General features: G+C 44.6%; 1 protein-coding gene across 2 annotated transcripts; it reads left to right on the forward strand.

Annotated features, from left to right (window-relative positions):
* The first annotated feature begins 28 nt into the window (after positions 1 to 28).
* On the forward strand, positions 29 to 18,636 carry GEMIN5 (gem nuclear organelle associated protein 5). 2 transcript variants are annotated; one of them, XM_068161712.1, is made up of 28 exons: positions 29 to 196; positions 422 to 576; positions 1,076 to 1,257; positions 1,725 to 1,876; positions 2,081 to 2,212; positions 2,396 to 2,528; positions 2,949 to 3,108; positions 3,708 to 3,920; positions 4,520 to 4,605; positions 4,996 to 5,090; positions 5,680 to 5,816; positions 6,879 to 6,952; positions 7,354 to 7,535; positions 7,637 to 7,776; positions 8,201 to 8,372; positions 8,969 to 9,196; positions 9,674 to 9,784; positions 10,237 to 10,365; positions 11,536 to 11,631; positions 11,926 to 12,063; positions 12,609 to 12,756; positions 12,855 to 12,974; positions 13,832 to 14,042; positions 14,671 to 14,928; positions 15,553 to 15,715; positions 16,343 to 16,919; positions 17,348 to 17,444; positions 18,086 to 18,636. In XM_068161712.1, exons 1-28 carry the CDS (start codon positions 34 to 36, stop codon positions 18,239 to 18,241), a joined length of 4,608 nt encoding a protein of 1,535 aa, XP_068017813.1. In that variant the 5' UTR covers positions 29 to 33; the 3' UTR covers positions 18,242 to 18,636. The 2 variants fall into 2 exon arrangements, with proteins under 2 accessions (XP_068017813.1, XP_068017818.1); XM_068161717.1 differs by having other exon boundaries at positions 2,084 to 2,212.
* The last annotated feature ends 86 nt before the right edge of the window (positions 18,637 to 18,722 follow it).

Raw genomic sequence — 18,722 nt, forward strand, 5'->3', positions numbered from 1 at the left:
GCGCTGCTGGGTGGCCCGCAGCGGCTCGGGGCGATGGCGGCGGAGGGCGTGCGGGTGCTACCCGCCTCGCCCAACTGGTACAGCAGCCGCTGTAGCGACGCCAGCAGTGATGGCCGCCTCTTCGGCTTCGCGGCGAGGCACCGCGTCTGCTTGGTTGATGTCGGCGGCGGCGCCGTTGCAGCACCCACGTTTTACGGTACCGGCGCAACCTTGTCCTGCGGGGGCCCCGGCCACGCGGGACCTTCCCCCCGCGTATTTTATAGCATCGCCCTGCCCACGCGGGGCCGCTGAGCCGCCGAGAGCCCCTCGGGCACATGGGGGCCGGCGGAAGCCCCGGGGGTGGGGACCTGGGGATGGATTTGGGAAGCTACTGTTGGCTCAGGGGGGGGGGTCCCATCACGGTGTCTTGCTGTCCGTGTAGGGGAGCTCATCGGGCACACGGACAGGATCTCTGGGTTCGCGTTTTGCCACTGTCCGGGGCAGAGCAGCCTCTGCGCCAGCAGCTCCGACGACGGGAGCGTCAAAATCTGGGACACGGAGACGTTGGCTCCGGTGGCGGAGTACAGCTTGCACCAGGTAGGGTGCCCGCCGGGAACTGCTGCCCCGGGGACCGATAGGGTGGGACAGAAGGAGCTCGCAGTGTGCGGGGTTTGTAGGTCTTGTACACAAAGGTAATGCTACTGGAACCAGAGGTGAATTTGAAACCCGGCGAAATCAAAGCCTTTGAACGCTTCTGGGCAGCTTTTTGCTGTACCCCGAGGACTGCACCGTTGTTACATCATCTTAAATTGTGGGTTACCTTCAAAGCCTCAGGAAGCAATTATGATCGCAATGAGTACTCGTTGCACTTAGCTCACTTTCATCTTTTCAGCAAGTTACTGTTCCACACAGGACGGAGTAAGAACAGAGATTTGGACAGTTACTGTCACTCAATTATGCCAAAGCCCAGCAGAACTGAAATGCTTTAAAGTAATTGAGCTGACGCTGGGGAGCACTCACCGATTATTTTCTACTCATTATCCCCTGTTAGATGGTGGTAAGAGAGCTTTAAGTGTCTTCAATCCCCTTTCTTTAGAACGTGATCTCAGCGTTGCACTGGTCACCCCTTGTGAAAGATCTGATTGTATCCGGTGATGAAAAAGGTGTCGTCGTTTGTTACTGGCACAACAGAAGTGACAGCCAGCAGTTCTTCCCCGAGCCTCGGACAATTTTTTGTCTCACTTGTTCTCCTCACAATGAAAACGTGGTGGCGATTGGGTAAATATTCATTACATTTTGTTTTCCATTCTCCTGCAAGAATCTTACAGTGAATTTTGGCTGTACTGTTTGCAAAGTTGATTTGAAGAGGTTGTAGTGGCTGTTTAGTTGGATTTGGTAGACCTGTGAAGACACAGAAATCTATAAAACAACATGAGGGTCTGGCTTTGGTTTGCATCTTTGAAGCTTCTTAAAACTGTTGGGTTTTAATTACACTTGAGTGGAAGCTGTATTGATAATGAATCATTGTCATTCCTGAAGCCAAAGATGCTGCTTGCACTTGAAAAGGCAGCTGCAGGTACACCAGTGCTATACTGGGGGTCCTGTTGACTATTAGGTCTGCTTCCTGAGAATTGGCTTCTCCATCTGTTAATACGGAGATAGTGGTCCTGGTAAAGAGCTCAGCAATTGGCTTAGGTATTATTTCATAAGGATCTGAGAATCTCTTCATTCTCTTCTGGTTTTAGCTACAAGGATGGCATGGTGGTTATAATTGACATCAGCAGGAAAAGAGAAGTACTCCATCGGCTGAGAGGCCACGAGGATGAAATACATTGTCTGGCCTGGTGCCCTGTGCCCGGTGAGGAGAGGTTACCTGCTTGGCAGGATGAGCTCCAAGGTTTGTAGAAGTAATTAATAGTGTGTGAAGTAATTTTCAGTTTATGTAAATGTCCTTTAATAGAATTTAATACCTTCTAGAGTGCAACTAAGCAAAGGCAACTGATAAGTTCAGTATGTTCTGATACAAACAAATACATTTTTAGTTAACTTACATTAAGTTGTGAATTTTAAAGTATAATAACACGACTTCAATGGCATGCAGCAGTTTCTTCAGAGGAAAGCAAAGTTCCAAATGGGGAGATGACACAGGACACAACCACAAAGAAAGGCTGTTACTTGGCTTCGGGGAGCAAAGATCAGACCATACGAATCTGGAGCTGTACTAGAGGCAGAAGTAAGTAAGATGATAATGTGATACACAACAATATGGTGGATGAGGTCTTCTCTAACTGCAGCCTTCATCTGCTGAGTTGTTAAAGCATGGGGAGCATACTTAAAGCATCAGATTCACAAGACTTCTTTTTGTCTCAGAGAATTTTGATGTAATAGGTCTAGATGATCCCTCTTGGTTCCGTAGGTGTAATGACTTTGAAGTTGCCACCCACGAAGAGAAGAGGTGGAGCTGTGGATCCTGCTGTTAAGGAGCGCATTTGGCTGACTGTTCACTGGCCTTCTGGTCGATCCACGGACATTGTGTCCAGCTCTTTTGGGTAAGTAGGGCACACAGCAGCCTGAATACGGCAGATTAACACTTGACAAAGAGCTGGCCGGGAAACTTTGACACCTGCTTCCTTCCCAGTATTACTTGAGAGAAGATAGTTAAAGTGGGGGTTCAGTAATAGAAAACCACTGTTTGTTCCATAATTTAACAATCAAACTGAATGTTGACTGCTAATGGTAGGTTTGCCCATCTAATGGGAGAAAAAGGAGCACAGCAGTTTGCAGTGTGGTAGCTGTGATGTCACTTGCAGGGTTGTGTTTGCATGTCTGCAGCCATGCACACATGTGCACGTGTAGTAGCTGAGTGTCTACCTGCATTACACTTGCAGCATGTCTTTGTGTAATACACTCTACGTGTAACTTACATTCTTTTGAAGTGAACAATGAAGTACACACTTGAAATTTTGCAGAGGAGAATTGCTGCTCTGGGATTTGACCCAACCTGGAAAGCGCAAGTGGACGCTTCTGGGATCTTCAGAAGGACAAAACCACTCCCGCATTGTGTTCAACCTGAGTCCTGTGAAGCATCAAGACAAAGAGCTCTTTTTATCCATTTCAATGGACAGAGATGTAAGAACCATTTATAACACTAACATAAAAATAGCCTGTAGGCTTAGACTGAGTGAGGCTACCCCATATAGGGCCAGCAGTTTTCCTCCAGGGTGGGTTCATTGCAGCATTTTAAAACATCATTGCTTAAAATTGGTTTGGAGCACAGGTTGCATATGGTTTTGCCCGTTTATAAGCTCACTCTCTTACCATGTTGGAGCTATGACATTATGCACTCAATAGTAAGCATTTAATAAAGGGAGTTTGCCATCTCTTTATTCCCTGTATGTTTCCATTTGAAAAGGCCTTTTTGTTTTTTCCTTCTTAAAATAACTTGTACAAACTAAAGCATCTATTAGAAAAGAAATAACAGTAGATCACCTCCTATTTTGAAGCCAGAAGAGGGCCATAATATCAAAATAGAATCTTTTTTGTCCATTCCATTACAGTCTAACAACTCCTGCAGCCCTGTCTGTGACACAGCCCCCTGGGTGCAGGTCACATACTGTTGTCAAGCTTTGAATGTGACCCTTTGATTTTTCATCTCAGTCATGTTTTGGTTTTCTTTGTCTTACCAGTCAGGACAATTAACCATTCCTTGTTCCTTGAACATTCTTCAGGTGAAATGCTGGGACCTCTCAACTCTTGAATGTTGCTGGACCATGCCCTCACTTGGGGGATTTGTCTATAGTCTCGCCTTCTCCCCTGTGGACACGGGCTGTCTTGCCATTGGTGTTGGAGACAGCATGATCCGGGTGTGGAATACTTTGTCCATGAACAATATCTATGATGTGAAAACCTTCTGGCAAAGCATAAAGTCCAAGGTTACAGCAGTAAGTGTGCTTTTGATTCCCTTTTTCTCCTGCCTCTTTTCCTCCCCTTGCTCTGTTTTTCTCTCCAAAGAATGTTTCTCCTTCACTCTGAAGAAGACTTTTCCCAGCTCAAATTCTGTAAAGGCAAATTACTCCTTTTGTACTTCATCCAAGGCATCTTAGAATTTGGCAACACATTTTTAGACCTTTTTTTCAGACCTTTTTACAGCCCTAGGTGTTTATAGTACATGTAGTGAAAGTCAGCTGACTGTTAATTATGTTTTCACTTTTATCCTCCTTTGTGATCCTTTCTGGCTTCATCTGTGGTTTCTTTTGCCCTGCTAGGAAGCTTGATATACACAAAACCCAGCATGGATGTCTTCAGGTAGCCAGAGGTTACTGCCTTTTAGTCCATTTCATCTCATCCCACAGTAGCTAGTGGAGGGGAGTCTCTAATACTAATAGTAGAGGGGGCAGATCAAATGGCTGTATAGTTTGAAGGGTGAGGTGTAAGGGATGGTGCTTGCTCACCAGTTCCAATGTTTTCCTCTTGTTTATAAATCAGAAATAATGTGGCCATTGCTTGTGCCAGTATGAGTCTCTTTCTGTTTTGCTTCTAGTTAGCCTGGCATCCAACTAAGGAAGGCTGCTTGGCTTTTGGAACAGATGATGGAAAAGTTGGCATATTTGACACTTTCTCCAGCAGGTAAGAAAGTCAGGAGCAGGATTAAATTAAAATCAGTCAAATAGGTGGATTTTCAATACCTCTTTGCATCTCTCCATTATGACTGGTAGCTTCTAAGGTAATCTTACTCAAGTGGCATGACCAGAGATAACTGTGGGAAGTCATCAGTTAAGGAGAACTTTAGCCAGAAAGTCATTCTCAGAAAATGAAGAGCAACAAGCAGGTGCAAGTCATCAGGACAGTTCTGTTGTGTTTTCAGTAGTGTCCTACAGGAGATGCTAAAGAAGGCTTGGCTGACTCATTGCTTTAGTATGGTCTAGCATCTGGTGTCTGTTTTTACTACTAGAAATACATTGCTTTAATTCCATTGCTGAAATCTGACTGTTCCTGCCTCCTTATCTTCCTGCCCAGCGCTAGGAATAAGCCACCTCAGATCTCCAGTACTTACCACAAGTGCACTGTATATGCATTAGCCTGGGGACCTCCAACTCCTCCTCTGTCTTCTGGTGAGTCTTTGGGTGCCTTGTTGCAGAGCTGCAGAGCACACAGGTGCCATGAAATGGAAAAAGAGCCCCATTTGCTTGGCATCAATCCTTTCTAGCAGCATTCTTATATGTATTCTGCTTGAGGAATTGTTCACAGTTTTGCAAGAGAGCAAAGCAATCCCTTCTAGTTTTTGAATTCTAGTAGCTTCAGGAAGTAGGTGAGAGTAGAGTACCACACCTCTGCACTTACCTCAGGGTATTGTAGACCAGTAACTGTCACATCCAGCATGGGTTCCTTTGCTCCAGCTCTCCATTTCTGCAATTTGAACCAAACCATTAGCTGCTCTTCCACAACTTGATTTTTTTTTTCTTAAGTACCAAACACCAAAGGGAATGTTAATGCTTGCAGTGATTGTGCTAAGGAGAGATCTGCTGGTAGAAATGAGAGGTTGTTGCAGAGGTTTGTGAGAAGTACCTTGCTGCCAGAGCACAGGCAATCAAAGCAGCTACACAGCCTCTTGAAAGAAAGTTTTGATTTATAGTAGGAGTGATGACTTCTGAGACTGATGAAAAACACAGTATACTGAGCTTTTTCTTCTCTGTTGGATAGGAGGAGAAGGTGAACAGCCCTCTGTAACTTTATATAGTTGTGCTGGAGAAGGTATTGTTTTTCAACACAACCCCTGGAATCTCAGTGGAGAGGCAAATGACATCAACAAAGTTATCCGAGACACTAATTCAATTAAAGTGAGTATGATTTTTGGGTGGCTTGTAAGGGATTCTTAGCAACTGTACTTTCTGTGACACAGTTTATGTGTCTGTCTCTGAAAAAGGATCTTTTTTTACCCCCCACTGTCACTGTGGCATGCCTGTTCCTGGCATCAGTTACTTCCTTTTCTGCTGTTTAGTTTGTATGACCAGAAAAGAATTGAAATACAGGCTCTGGTTTTTCAAGCTCTGTGTGGTTCCTTAGCATAATTAATTCACACCCAGATTTCAAAGCACTTTGAATAACATTCTGAATAATACCAGAGCTTAGATCAAGTGGTGGAGATGCATGAATGAACTCTCTCAACTTTAGTTCTCTGATTTCAAACAATAACTTTTGAAAACAGATGCTGCAGTAAAGACAGCCATCCTTTTGCAGCAATCTGTTCCCTTTTTGCTGCAGCTAATGCAGAGTGCTTGGTGATAAATGGCCATAACATCTTCTCAAGTATGATCAGTCACTTTTTAGCTGAATGTACAAAATACATGAAGTGGTTTAGATCTTGAGCTGCTTTAGTCAGCATATATTAGCTGATGTCAATCAGAGTGTGTTGATTTATATCAGTTGGGTTTTGGCTTCTTCCTAGAGTAGAAGACTCACTGGGGGTCAAGAGACTAATGCCACAGGCAATGAGATGATCTGGTATAGGCATCTAATTTGTAAGTAGCCTTCACCAGAATTAGAAAGGATAGAAATAATTAAGCTTTGATTTCTCTTGGAAGATGACAGAATATGCTCACAATGTCAGGAGTCTTCCAAGGAGCCTAAGAAGATTGAGTATCAAGGTCCTGTTGGAATGCAGACAAATTTCCACTGAGCCATGTCACTGAACTGATAAAAATAATCACTGGTTCTTGCACCAGTTCATTCCCCTTCCTGCTCAGGCTGATGTCCCTGCTACAAAATGCAGTGGACCCTTCTGTGACTTTCGTTTTGCAGAGTTAATTGCCGCTCTGTCCAGTTGCCAGTTTTGCTCTGTCAAAGGCAGGTGAGAGAGAGGTTCAAGAGTTGTTGGCAATAATTGTGTCTTCTTTCTACAGCACAAACTGCCTGCCCGTACAGAGATCAGCTGGAAACCAGATGGCAAACTCTTGGCTCTTGGCAATGAAGATGGGTATGTTTCCCTTGGAGGTTAAGGCTGTGTATGTGTTGATCCTGACTAGAATCACTGCAGTGAAGCAAAAGTACTTTCTGTTGCCCTGGGTAGTCTCTGTCCTATCACTGCCAATGTTTTTGAACTGTGGTAATGCAGCATTCATTGCTGTTACTTGGTTTAGCTGCTCTTGGCATGGAGGTTCCACATCATCATGTTCCATTGTTTTTCAAGGATCCACCCATGGTTGAAACCCACTTTTACTCATGAACTGAATGAGGGGGTTGAGTTGCATCCAGAAAATCAAATCTCATTTATTTAACTCCCTTTCAAGTTCTGTTACTCTGCTCATGCAGAAAAACAACAAAATACCCATTTTCACTGACTGGTGGAATTCTTACACTGTGGTTCTTGCATTTCAGCTCCATTGAAATATTTCAGCCACCAAACTTGAAGTTGCTCTGCACTATCCAGCAGCATCATAAACTGATTAACGCCATCCGTTGGCATCATGAGCATGGGAGCCAGCCAGAGCTGAGTTACTTGATAGCTTCAGGCTCAGTCAATGCCATTATTTATGTGCATAACCTGAAGAGTGTCATAGGTAAGAGTTTGCAGATTATATTCCTAGTCTTGCCATCTTGATTTGGTTCACTTCTGGTGTGTCTTGCTGGCCATGCTTGATGCATTTCTGTTTGGTTTTAGAGAGCACTTCGGAAACTCCTGTGACCATAACAGAGCCTTTTCGAACTCTGGCTGGGCACACAGCTAAAATCACAAGCCTTTCTTGGAGCCCCCACCATGAGGGAAGATTGGTGTCTGCTTGCTATGATGGCACTGCACAGGTATTGTTCCACAGCCACTCAAAAGTGATCCTTCTTTTAGCTTCAAGTAATCCATTCTATAGTGTGATAGAACCAGACCAACTAAACAGCAAAGCTTCTTGTGTGAGATAAACTGTTGAAGTACTGCAGATTTACCCTTGATAACCATCTCCTTATTCGGGACAGCAGGTACTGGGATGCTTTTGCAACTTGCAAGTTGTTTTCTAAGTCCATCAGTATCATATGATCCTTTTGGATCCTTCAAAGAGAAAGATGTTATGCAAATGTATTGATGCAAACAAAGGGAGCCCTGGCTCTTCTCCATTTGCATGTTGGTGCAAACACCCTGAAAGAGAGTTTTGTACAAGTGCAAATCACTGAAAAGAGAAAGCATAGGGGGAAGATGAAACTGTCTGAGCAATTGCTTTTCTTTCTTGTTTATAAGGTATGGGATGTTATGAAGGAAGAGCCACTCTGCAACTACCGAGGGCACCAGGGCCGGCTGCTGAGTGTCCAGTGGTCACCAGTGGATTCAGATGCTGTTTATACAGGAGCAGATGATTTTTCAGTTCATAAGTGGCACATCTCAAAGCAGGAGCATACAAGGCCTCCTCAGGGTAGGTACAGTCAAGCAGATGATGCCTTCCTGAAGATGAGGAGGCCTATCAGGAGAGCTGGGGGTGTTTAGCCTGGAGAAGAGGAGGCTCAGGTTGCTCTCTACAACTACCTGAAGGGAGGTTGTAGCCAGGTGGGGGTCGGTCTGTTCTCCCAGGCAACCAGCAACAGAATGAGGGGACACAGTCTCAAGTTGTGCCAGGGGAGGTTCAGGCTGGATATGAAGAAGAAGTTCTTTATAGCGAGAGCAATTTGCCATTGGAATGGGCTGCCCAGGGAGGTGGTGGAGTCACCATCCTTGGAGATATTCAAGAAAAGACTGGATGAGGCACTTAGTGCATGGTGTGGTTGATTGGATAGGGCTGGGTGATAGGTTGGACTGGCTGATCTTGGAGGTCTCTTCCAACCTGGTTGATTCTATGAAGCTAGAGCTGGGAAACAGAGGTTTGCCATGTTGAAATGGTATGATTAGTTCTTAAGCTGAATTCAAATCTGCTTGTTTGGAAACAGTCTTGATGTTGAGGAACGGACAGCTACAATACAGTATGCCACAAATCTCATCAGGTAATATCAGAGTAACTTTTGCAACCTTTTACAGGCAAAAAGAGGACAGAATGGGAGAAAAAAAAAAGTACACAACCAAAAGCCAAAACTAAGAAGAAGAAAAAGCCTGTCGAAAAGAGCTCAGCCAAGCAGGATCTAAGTGATGCCACAAATGGAGATGAGAGCCTGAAGGAAATGTTGCTAGAGGAAAATGGAGTGTCAGACCATGAAGGGGAAAAAGAAGCTCAGGGGGCAGAGGTGCCTAATAAAGTCTCCATGACTGGTAATAATCAAATCATCTTTGTTCAATGGGTCCCAAACAGTTTAGCCCTCAGAGCATCACCAAGTTTAACATTTTCAGGCAGATTTTCTTCTAAGAAGTAGATTTTCTTCTAAGAAGTAGCTCACTTGAAGGAAATACAGTTCTGGAATAAACTAGTTTAGGTTTGCTTGTCTTTAAATAGGATTCTGGCCTGGTGAACAAATTTACAGTGTTGGGCCATCATTTTTTTGATCAGTGTTGCCTTCTGGTGATAGATCTTACAATCCTGGTGGATCTTTGTTGGTGTCTGTTGACATCTTGTTTAGCTTTCTGACTGCCTTATGATACTTACTTAAAAGGCTGTCAAGTTCTATGGCAAAGCAAAGCTTGCTTTCTGTTTATTTCAAAGTCATTGTGATAGAAGGAAATGTTTCAAGTATTCTGCTGTGGACTTTCCCATGTATTGTTTATCCTTTTTCTTTTATCACTTACCTCCAGTGTCCAAGGATACATCTTCATCTGCATATGATTATTCTTCATTCAGCTTGCCAAAGCCTTTTGTGACCCAGAAAGCTCCTGTGAAAAAGGAACCACCTAAAGAGAAACCAAGTTAGTATGTTTTAGGGACTTCCAAAAGTCCTGCCTCATTGCAGAGTTCCATAATGTAGGCTTCTGTTTGGCTGCAGCCTCCCTTCCTAATGTGACAGCAAATGAAGTGCCAGAGAAAGAAGAGAGCATGCTTTTAAAGTCTGTTAGATGTTCCAATACTGCTGCTTTTATTTGCCCTGTTTCTCAGGTCAGTTGAGTGGTTGTTTATTGTGGGCTTAGGTCCTGCCTTTTAATTGCTGGTTTAATCCTAGGCAGGATGGGCAGAAGAATATGCAAAGTGATCAGTGTTCAAAAGTCAAAGCCCTATAGGACTTAAGCATCTGTTTTCCTGTGCGAGGAAGAGGAGGGTTCAGAATGTGTTGCAGACTCTGTTGTAGGAGACACTTTTAACTGTGCAGCAGTGACTTAAATTTGTTGGTTTTTTCTCTCCTTTTTGTTTTGATGGTCTTTAGCTCCTGATACCTCTTTAAAGAAGAGGAAGCCTCGTTCTGTTCTACCCTTCAGCACATTCATGGATCACAGGTCAAAAGATGAATTGCATCAGGACTGCTTGAGGCTGGCTGCATGTCTGAAAACCAAAGGTATCAGCCTAAAACTGAACTATTTGGAGGGTGGGTGCTCTAAAGTGTTCAGAAGCATGTGTCTAAGGGCTAGATTTTGGCCACCACAAGCATCTATTGGTTTGTGAGGTTTTTCCATCCTTTATTAAAGTGTGTGACTTCTTGTGGTCTCTTATCCTAGTTCTTTAGCAGTAGGATAGGAGAGGAGGTAGGAGAGGAGGTAGGAGAGGAGGTAGGAGAGGAGGTAGGAGAGGAGGTAGGAGAGGAGGTAGGAGAGGAGGTAGGAGAGGAGGTAGGAGAGGAGGTAGGAGAGGAGGTAGGAGAGGAGGTAGGAGAGGAGGTAGGAGAGGAGGTAGGAGAGGAGGTAGGAGAGGAGGTAGGAGAGGAGGTAGGAGAGGAGGTAGGAGAGGAGGTAGGAGAGGAGGTAGGAGAGGAGGTAGGAGAGGAGGTAGGAGAGGAGGTAGGAGAGGAGGTAGGAGAGGAGGTAGGAGAGGAGGTAGGAGAGGAGGTAGGAGAGGAGGTAGGAGAGGAGGTAGGAGAGGAGGTAGGAGAGGAGGTAGCAGAGGAGGTAGCAGAGGAGGTAGCAGAGGAGGTAGCAGAGGAGGTAGCAGAGGAGGTAGCAGAGGAGGTAGCAGAGGAGGTAGCAGAGGAGGTAGCAGAGGAGGTAGCAGAGGAGGTAGCAGAGGAGGTAGCAGAGGAGGTAGCAGAGGAGGTAGCAGAGGAGGTAGCAGAGGAGGTAGCAGAGGAGGTAGCATTAACCAGATTGGAAGAGACCTTTGAGATTGTATCTTAGCCACTCCAGAGAGGTTTTGAGTAGGATCCTACGTTGTGGAGATAGTGTGGAATTATCTGCATACATGCAAAGAGGTTTTCACCTTCAAAAATCTAATAGGGGCAGGAGAAAATAAGCCAGGAGGGAGATGTTTGTACTCTCACAGTACTGTTCCTTAGATCATGTGAAGGAACATGCTGTGTTTGGTTCAGACTAAATGTTCTGCACAAAACATGGTTCTTCTACTCAAACTGAGATGGGAGCTCTAAGTGTTGATCTGCAAATTGTACAGGAAAGAAAGTAGAAGGCAGAAATACTTACCAACAGTTGAGTGTAATGGAGTGGGAGAGTGACCTGGCAGGTTCCAGTTCCCAGTCTTGTACCAAATCTTAAATAGTTATTCTTTTCCTCTGGTTTAGATGATACTGAAGATGCATCCCCTGACCTCAAGGATCGCATCCACCTGGGGCTGTTTGCAGACAGGGCTTCTCTGCACAAGATGATTGATGTGGAAGGTAAGTGGAGTAATGAATCCACTTCACAGTATGCCCATTGTTAACTGCTGCATTCAAGGAGAAAGCCAATTAGGAAAACTGTTTGATTTTTCTTTCACTGTGGATTAAAGTGCAGGATTAAGAATGCTGCTCTGTGTGAAAAGGAAAGACATCTTTTTCCCAGAGTAGTTTTTACATCTTTCAGATGCAAACCTGCAAAAGCTTGAATAATCCTCACTAGTGCCAAGTTACTGTAGTGTAGTAAATAATGCTACTGCACTCAGGCTGATAGGAAGTGTTGTTTGCTTCCAACAGGAAAAAATCACCTGGAGAATGGGCATCCAGATCTCTTTCAGCAGCTCATGTTGTGGAAAGGAGATATGAAGGGTGTCCTCCAGGCAGCTGCTGAGAGGGGAGAGCTGACAGACCAGCTGGTGGCGATCTCACCAATGGGTATGTTTGTTCTTCTAACACATAAGTAGACAGAATTAGCTGCCAAGGGTAGCCTTGTTCTGATGGTTCTGGATTGGAAACTCATGATTGTTCCTGACTGGGAGGAAGTTGCTGCTTTAATTGCTTGATAACTAAACTCAAACACAAAACATGTCCTATTTATGACAAAGACATGAGTGTTTCCACAAGCATCTTTGGGCTGGGATAGCAGGAAATAAGGGTTGTTTCCTTTGGCACTTCTTGAAGGAGCAGATCCATCCTTCCAAGCACAAAAGTTGGTTCTTTGTAACATGTAGCAGTCCTTCCACCTTGCTGTTGCTTAAATATGCTTTTAAGCTGTTTTACTGGTAGTGAAGTCCTACAGGTGTGTTCAAGCTCTAGCTTTGCCCTGTTTCATTGCCTCAGTGACTTGTATTAGGGTAGTTAAGAAGCAAGAAGCTAATCTAGGGCAGACAAGGGTGATGAAACCAATGACCCTGTCATCCCACAGTAATTCTTCCAGCTTTACACTTTTGATTCTAATGATACTGCTTTCTCTTCTGCAGTTGGGTACCAGGCCTGGGTTTGGACAGTAGAAGCCTTTGCAAAGCAGCTGTGTTTTCAGGAGCAGTATGTGAAGGCTGCCTCCCACCTCCTGTCCATCCATAAAGTGTATGAGGCTGTCGAGCTCCTGAAAGTGAACAATTTTTACAGGTTGCTATATGTTCAGTTATGTTTGGCATATTTTGACACTTTGGTTGGCTTTTTGTACGCACTTAACTTTTCTGTCTGCTTTCTCTTACGTGCATTAGGGAAGCAATTGTAATTGCTAAGGCCAGGTTGCGGCCAGAAGATCCAATCCTGAAGGATCTCTACACCAGCTGGGCAGCTCTGTTAGAGAAAGATGGTCATTATTCCATGGCTGCCAAATGGTGAGTGGTACTGGGAAGAAGACAGAATTGGTTCCATATCTGAAACAAAGACAGTTCTTGGGTTTTTTAGCAGCTGAAATCTGCTAACTGGTCTGGACACTGTTTCTCTAAGGTCCTTTCTGAGCCTAATCTCACCAGACTCCTGCTAGAAGCTCCAGGTGGCAGTTCAGAGCAGCAGGTCCAAATGCCATAATACAGTAATACATAATACAGCCATATCTTCCTGTAGACATCACTGGTAGTCTTTGGAAACTAGTCCAGCAAGACTAAGGTTAGGATGTATATGAAAAGACTGTGATGTTTCCAACCTTTCCACTGGAAAGATGCAGTACAACACAGTTCATCCTGAGTTTCTTGAGGCCTTGGCTGATAGCCTAATCATTGGGTTATCCTTCCTCAACACTAGAGTGTTTCAAATTTGTAACTACCAAAATTACCAATAAGGCTTGAAATATTCTGGCTGGCACAGCGTCCTTTGATGCTGGTTTCAGTCCTGGCTTTTCTGAGGGTGTTCACGCTTGTGAAAAGGTTCAGCTGAAGTCCAGAGAAATGCAGTAGGGATAAACTCCTGCATACAAACTTTCTCTTCTGAATCTGTTTATTTCTTATCCAAGCTGTGCATGGCGTGCACACCACCAGAAGTATGCACTATTAGGCCATGTGACTTTCCCTTTGTAACCCTGCATCAAATCAGGCATTGTATGATTGCAGGAAACTTTGGTAAGGCAAAGCGATGAGAGCTCTGAGAACCTGTGGACGATGCAGGTTTATCTTCCTTTGTGTGTGCCAGTGGGTTGTAATCCAGTTTAAAAGCAGTGCTGCAGTACTAATCATGTCAATTTGCTCTTATCTTTCAGTTATTTGGGGGCTTCCTCACCTTATGATGCAGTTAAGGTGTTGGCAAAAAAGGGGGATGCCACGTCCCTTAAAACTGCTGCTGAGCTTGCGCTGATATCTGGAGAGGAGGAGTTGTCAGCAACTTTGTCTTTCAGATGTGCCCAAGACTTGCTGTTATCCAGGAACTGGGTGGGAGCTCAGGAAGTCCTTCAGCAACATAAAACATTATTTGTGAGTCTGAGCCTTTCCTTGCTGCTCTCTTTAGCACTGTCTCCAGATTAACTTGATGACCTTCCCATCTGTCAGTAGTCCACGGGTAGTCCTTTGAGTCTCACAGTGTTTTTCTGTAAGTCTATTGCAGTGATCCTGCCAAAACCCATGTGCCTTTGCAGAGGCAGAGGGCCCCTGGAAGGAAGGCATGTAGGCTCTATGCTTGCTAATTATGTGAGAGCAATTGAAAAAAAGAGGGATTTCTTTCTTTAGGTTGGTTTTGTTTTTTATAAAAATCTATAATGCTGGTCATGAAAAGAAGTAGTGCAGGAAAGTACTTCATGCTTCCACTGAAGAAGCAAACAAGCTGACTCTTAAATCCATCTGCTGAAGGTTTAATCCAGTAACTTGGGCTTTGTGCAGGCTGAGAAGCAGAAGGCTCCCTTGACATGTTCTGAAATGTCCTTCTGACCTCTGAATCTCTGGCAGCATTGTTCCTTTGGAAGCTGCAATTGTGAACCAGTCTATCACCAACAAGCTTCTACTAGCCATGATGTTCCTAAATTTGTCTTACCTGCTGTGGTCAGTAAGGGATTGTTGTTTCTTTTAGCAGCAGCTCAGTGCCTTTTTGTTGTTGTTGTTGTTAAAGGGACAAAGACTCGTCTTCTGCCTTAACGAACTGCTTTGCAAGTGCCTTAGTGAAAGAAATCCCTGTGACAGAAAGAGCCCTGTGCCTCCCTGTTACCACAGCTGGGAGCTGAACAGAAAGGCCTCATTTTTGGACATGGTGATAGAAGTGTGGCAGAAGGTATTAGGCATGGACACCACTGAACAAATCGCGTGTGCACGGGAGCAGCTGCACAGTGTTGAGCATCCTCCATCTACCAGAAACACACACCCAAAGCAGGTAAAAGCATTTGGACCTGTATGCACAGGAAAACTCAGCCACTTTATGGTGGTGTGCCAGCTGCTACCAGGGGCTGGTATCTGCACCCTGCTGCAGGATGAGGCTATAGTCTGGGAGAAGTAGTGTCCTAGGCAGCTGGGACAGCTTGTTTCTGCATTGCTTTCTGTGCAGGCTAAGAACTGGTGCACAGTGTCAGTGCTGAGCAGTGAGATGTGCTGGCTGGGTGGGAGAGGTCAGCATAGCTGAGTAGTCTCAGCAATGATTCAGGGTTGGACTGTTGGGAGAGGCAGGGTTGCTGCTTGTTGAAATACCCTGGAGTTCAGAAGATCTGTTCACAGCCTGGTGCTCCTCTCTGACTGCACTGTGTCACTGACATCTCCCATCTTCATGCTGCTTTTCAGGTGTTGGTAGGATACCTGGAAGCACAGCTGCTGATTTTACAGATACAAGTAATGTAGAAGTGCTGAGTTTCCTGCACAAAGGAGACAATGTACCTTGCATTGTTGTTAAAATTGCTTTTGGTTAAGTCATGTGCTTCTGGGCTCTTCCACAATTGTCATAAGCAGTGTGCAATTCATACTTGGCATTAAAAGTATGACTTGTGCTCTCTGGTGCTTCCTGCAGGTGCTTTTCCATATCTCCCACGACCTGACCCTTGCAGCCCTGAGCTATCAGACTGCAACCTGGGATGAGGCAGTGAAAAGTATTGTTGGAGCTGTGACCCGCAGTTATGATGCTGGTAATTTCACTCTGATGCAAGAGATTTGCAGTATCATCCTTCCTGAAGGTAGGTCTCTTCATGTGCTTCTCCTGGCACCAACAGCTTGGAGCATCTTCCTTGTAAGCACAGCTGTGTGTCCATTACTGTCACATTATCATGTTTAGAAGGAGCAAGACATGCCCACATACACAGAAACCACTGGGATTTGGTCAGTACAAGGCCTGTTGGGCCATCAAAATCCCTGGGTTTGGAAGGAAGCTCAGCAGTGTCAGCTGGTATGGCTGATGGAGAAAACTGAACAAATTCTCTTCTGTAAGGGAGATCAGGACATTGAAAAGCTGCATTCATCTCATAGTCACAATCCCTCCAAGCTGCCCTTACCTTCCTTCTCTGCAGAGTAAGAATTGATTTTTGCAGTTCTTGACCATGTGAATACCCTGACGTGTAGCCTGGGTACCAAGGTGTTTTGCTGTAGATAATGAGAACATGGAGTCTCATGCTAGCTAGAACAGAGTATTGTGTTTAAAAAGATGCCAAAGGTGTCTGCCTTCATTTTTCTGCTTCCTGCACCACTGTGGCAGCATCTGAGTAAATCTCTGGTTGGGGTCTCCAAGATGGTAATTCACTTAGTAGGATTGGTCTTTTCCTTTGGAAGTCTCTGCAAATTGTTTGTAATCCTCTTTTCATTATTAGGCTGCAGTAACCTGAGACACAGACTGGACAGCACAGATTCTCAGAGCATGGATGCTTGCAGAAGTTTAGAGGCCTTTGTGGCTTATGGACTGCTGTATGACCTGTGGTGGAAGCTACCCAAAGACTCCATTGTCCTGCAGAAGGCTGTTTCGGATCCTGTGCCGTGTCCCAGTGAGCAGACAGCTCTTGAGAAGGATCATGTTTCAGGTCAGTTCTCCTCTGAAGAAACTCCTGATCAAGCTGCAGCTGAGATGGATGAAAACCACTGCAGTACAACTGAAGTTCACAGGTGTGAGGCCAAAAGTGACTCAAAAACCAGCTTGGTTGATTTGGTGGACAGGCAGTCAAAACTGACTGGCTGCAAAGTGCTTCTTTCAGAAGAGTTTGCTGCTCTGCAGAACACCCAGAGAGATATAGCTGAGGTCCAGCAGATTTTAGCAGATATGATCCACCAGCATCAGCAGCAGAGGAACAATCTCCAGGAAAACACAGATGGAAACACCCAGGAAAGCAACCTGCAGCAGAGTTCAGAGACAGAATCAGACAAACCATGCTCTGACAGCAACCAGATGAATTGGTAAGCTTTAGAACATGAATAGACTAAAAAGCAGTGCTTTTAGCCTGTGTTTGTGCAGCACATTTCTTATTTAGCTCAGACTGCCTCTGATCTCTGGCTTGTCACCCAGGGACACTTCATTTACAGCTCAGAAGACTTGCATTTCCCTGGGGCTGAACTACCATGTGCATGAACTTACTACAGCTGAGTAACTTTCTCACATGCAGGGCATGTTTGTACAGTGAATAAACAGAGTAGCTTGAAAAGGGGAAGATAATGAAAAGGACAAGCATGATCTAAGAGGCCTGTCTCTCTGTTAGCAATTATTTGAGCCTTTGGCAAGGAGCTGGAGTGTGTAGCACTTGTTTAACTCTATGCTCCCTGTACAGGAGGGATGCTATGCTGTCATTTGAGAAAGCTACTCATGACATCTGCTCTTCTCTTGACAGGAAAGGTGAAGTAAAGGAAGCAATTACACTCCCTGTCCTAACACAGCAGCTCCTAAAAGCAAAGCAGAAACTAGCAGAATTTCCAGACAGTTTAAAGGTAAGTTTTCAGAAGAGAATGAAGAGGTGGTTCTGAAAAAAGGAGACAGATTTTTCTAAGGGCAGCCTCATCACAGAATCCCTTTCATCCAGAAGCTAAGGAGCAGGGATTTTCTTTTGTGATCCTAGGGAAGCTTTGAGAGCAAATTGACAGAGGGCAGCAGGGTGATGTTTTTGAGTGTTAACTTCCTCCATGCAGTTGGAAAGGGTGGGTAAAGCTCCTGCATGGGAGAACTCAGTGGGATATTCTGTAGCAATCCCTCCCATGCATTTTAAAAGTAATCCCTTGCTTAGAATTCTGGATGCAAAACCAGTTTTGATAAACAGTGAGATCAGAAGTTTAAGGTATAAAAGGGCCTTTACAGATAAGCTGTAGAGACTACAAATCACCAATGAAAACAACATGTCCTAGGCTGTCTTAGACCCTTCTGTTCTCTAGTCTGTAACATAACTAATTGTAGTGACTGTGCAGGAGGAGGTTAAACAGGAGCTGATGCACTGGAAAAAGAGCTAGAAACACATCTCACTCATGCCTGTCTGTACCAAAGATACTCTAAAGCAGTGCCTGCCTGAATATGTTGTACTTGAACAATTATAGCTGAAAGAACAGACATCAATCACCTTATGTTCCTTTCTGTGCAGGTCTTCCCGTTCCCCGACGTGCTGGAGTGCTGCCTTGTGCTCCTCCACCTTGAATCCCAGTGCCCTCCTGAGCTGCACCAACAGGCTCTGGATCTCCTTAAGAAACATGGCAGTGCTAGTGCTTACAAAAAGGCTGGCAGGAGGTTCTTGACATGACATTGTGAAACCAGCCTGCCTCCCTTGAGCTGCATGCAGCTACTTAACACCAAGGCTGTTGTTTCTTGAAGTGAAGGCTTGTTGTGAAGGCTGTGGTTACTTTGGATAAAACTACTCACATGTGGTCATCAGCTGCTTAAGATTGTGCTAGAAAATTGAAAAGCAGGAGGCCTTGAACTGGATACAAGATTTTTGTACCATCTTACTTCTTGGAAGGTGTGTTAATGAAAGCTCTTGCCATTTCCATGTAAGAGAGAGTTTTGAGCAGCTCTATCAGTCTTTCAGCAGTGGAAGAGCAGTAGGACCTCAGGAAAAAACAATGGTTTCTGTAAGTAAACTGACCCTTAAGCCAGTGAGTTTATTTTCCCTCCTTTAAATAAAGTCTTCTACCACCATGAATTAGCATTTAATTTGATGGCTAGAAATCAGTATCAATCAAGGGCAAATGCATTAAAACTAAGCCTGGGTAGTTTGCTGGTTG

Source organism: Melanerpes formicivorus, unplaced genomic scaffold, assembly GCF_026170545.1.
Source record: "Melanerpes formicivorus ecotype bairdi unplaced genomic scaffold, bMelFor1.0.p_v2 SCAF_2, whole genome shotgun sequence".
Classification (NCBI taxonomy): domain Eukaryota; kingdom Metazoa; phylum Chordata; class Aves; order Piciformes; family Picidae; genus Melanerpes; species Melanerpes formicivorus.

Coding starts and splice junctions, on each gene's coding strand:
- GEMIN5 (XM_068161712.1), top strand. CDS start 34: ATGGCGGCGGAGGGCGTGCGGGTGCTACCCGCCTCGCCCAACTGGTAC. Junction 577..1,075: donor CGGAGTACAGCTTGCACCAG/GTAGGGTGCCCG, acceptor CCCTTTCTTTAG/AACGTGATCTCAGCGTTGCA. Junction 12,757..12,854: donor AAAGTGAACAATTTTTACAG/GTTGCTATATGT, acceptor TACGTGCATTAG/GGAAGCAATTGTAATTGCTA.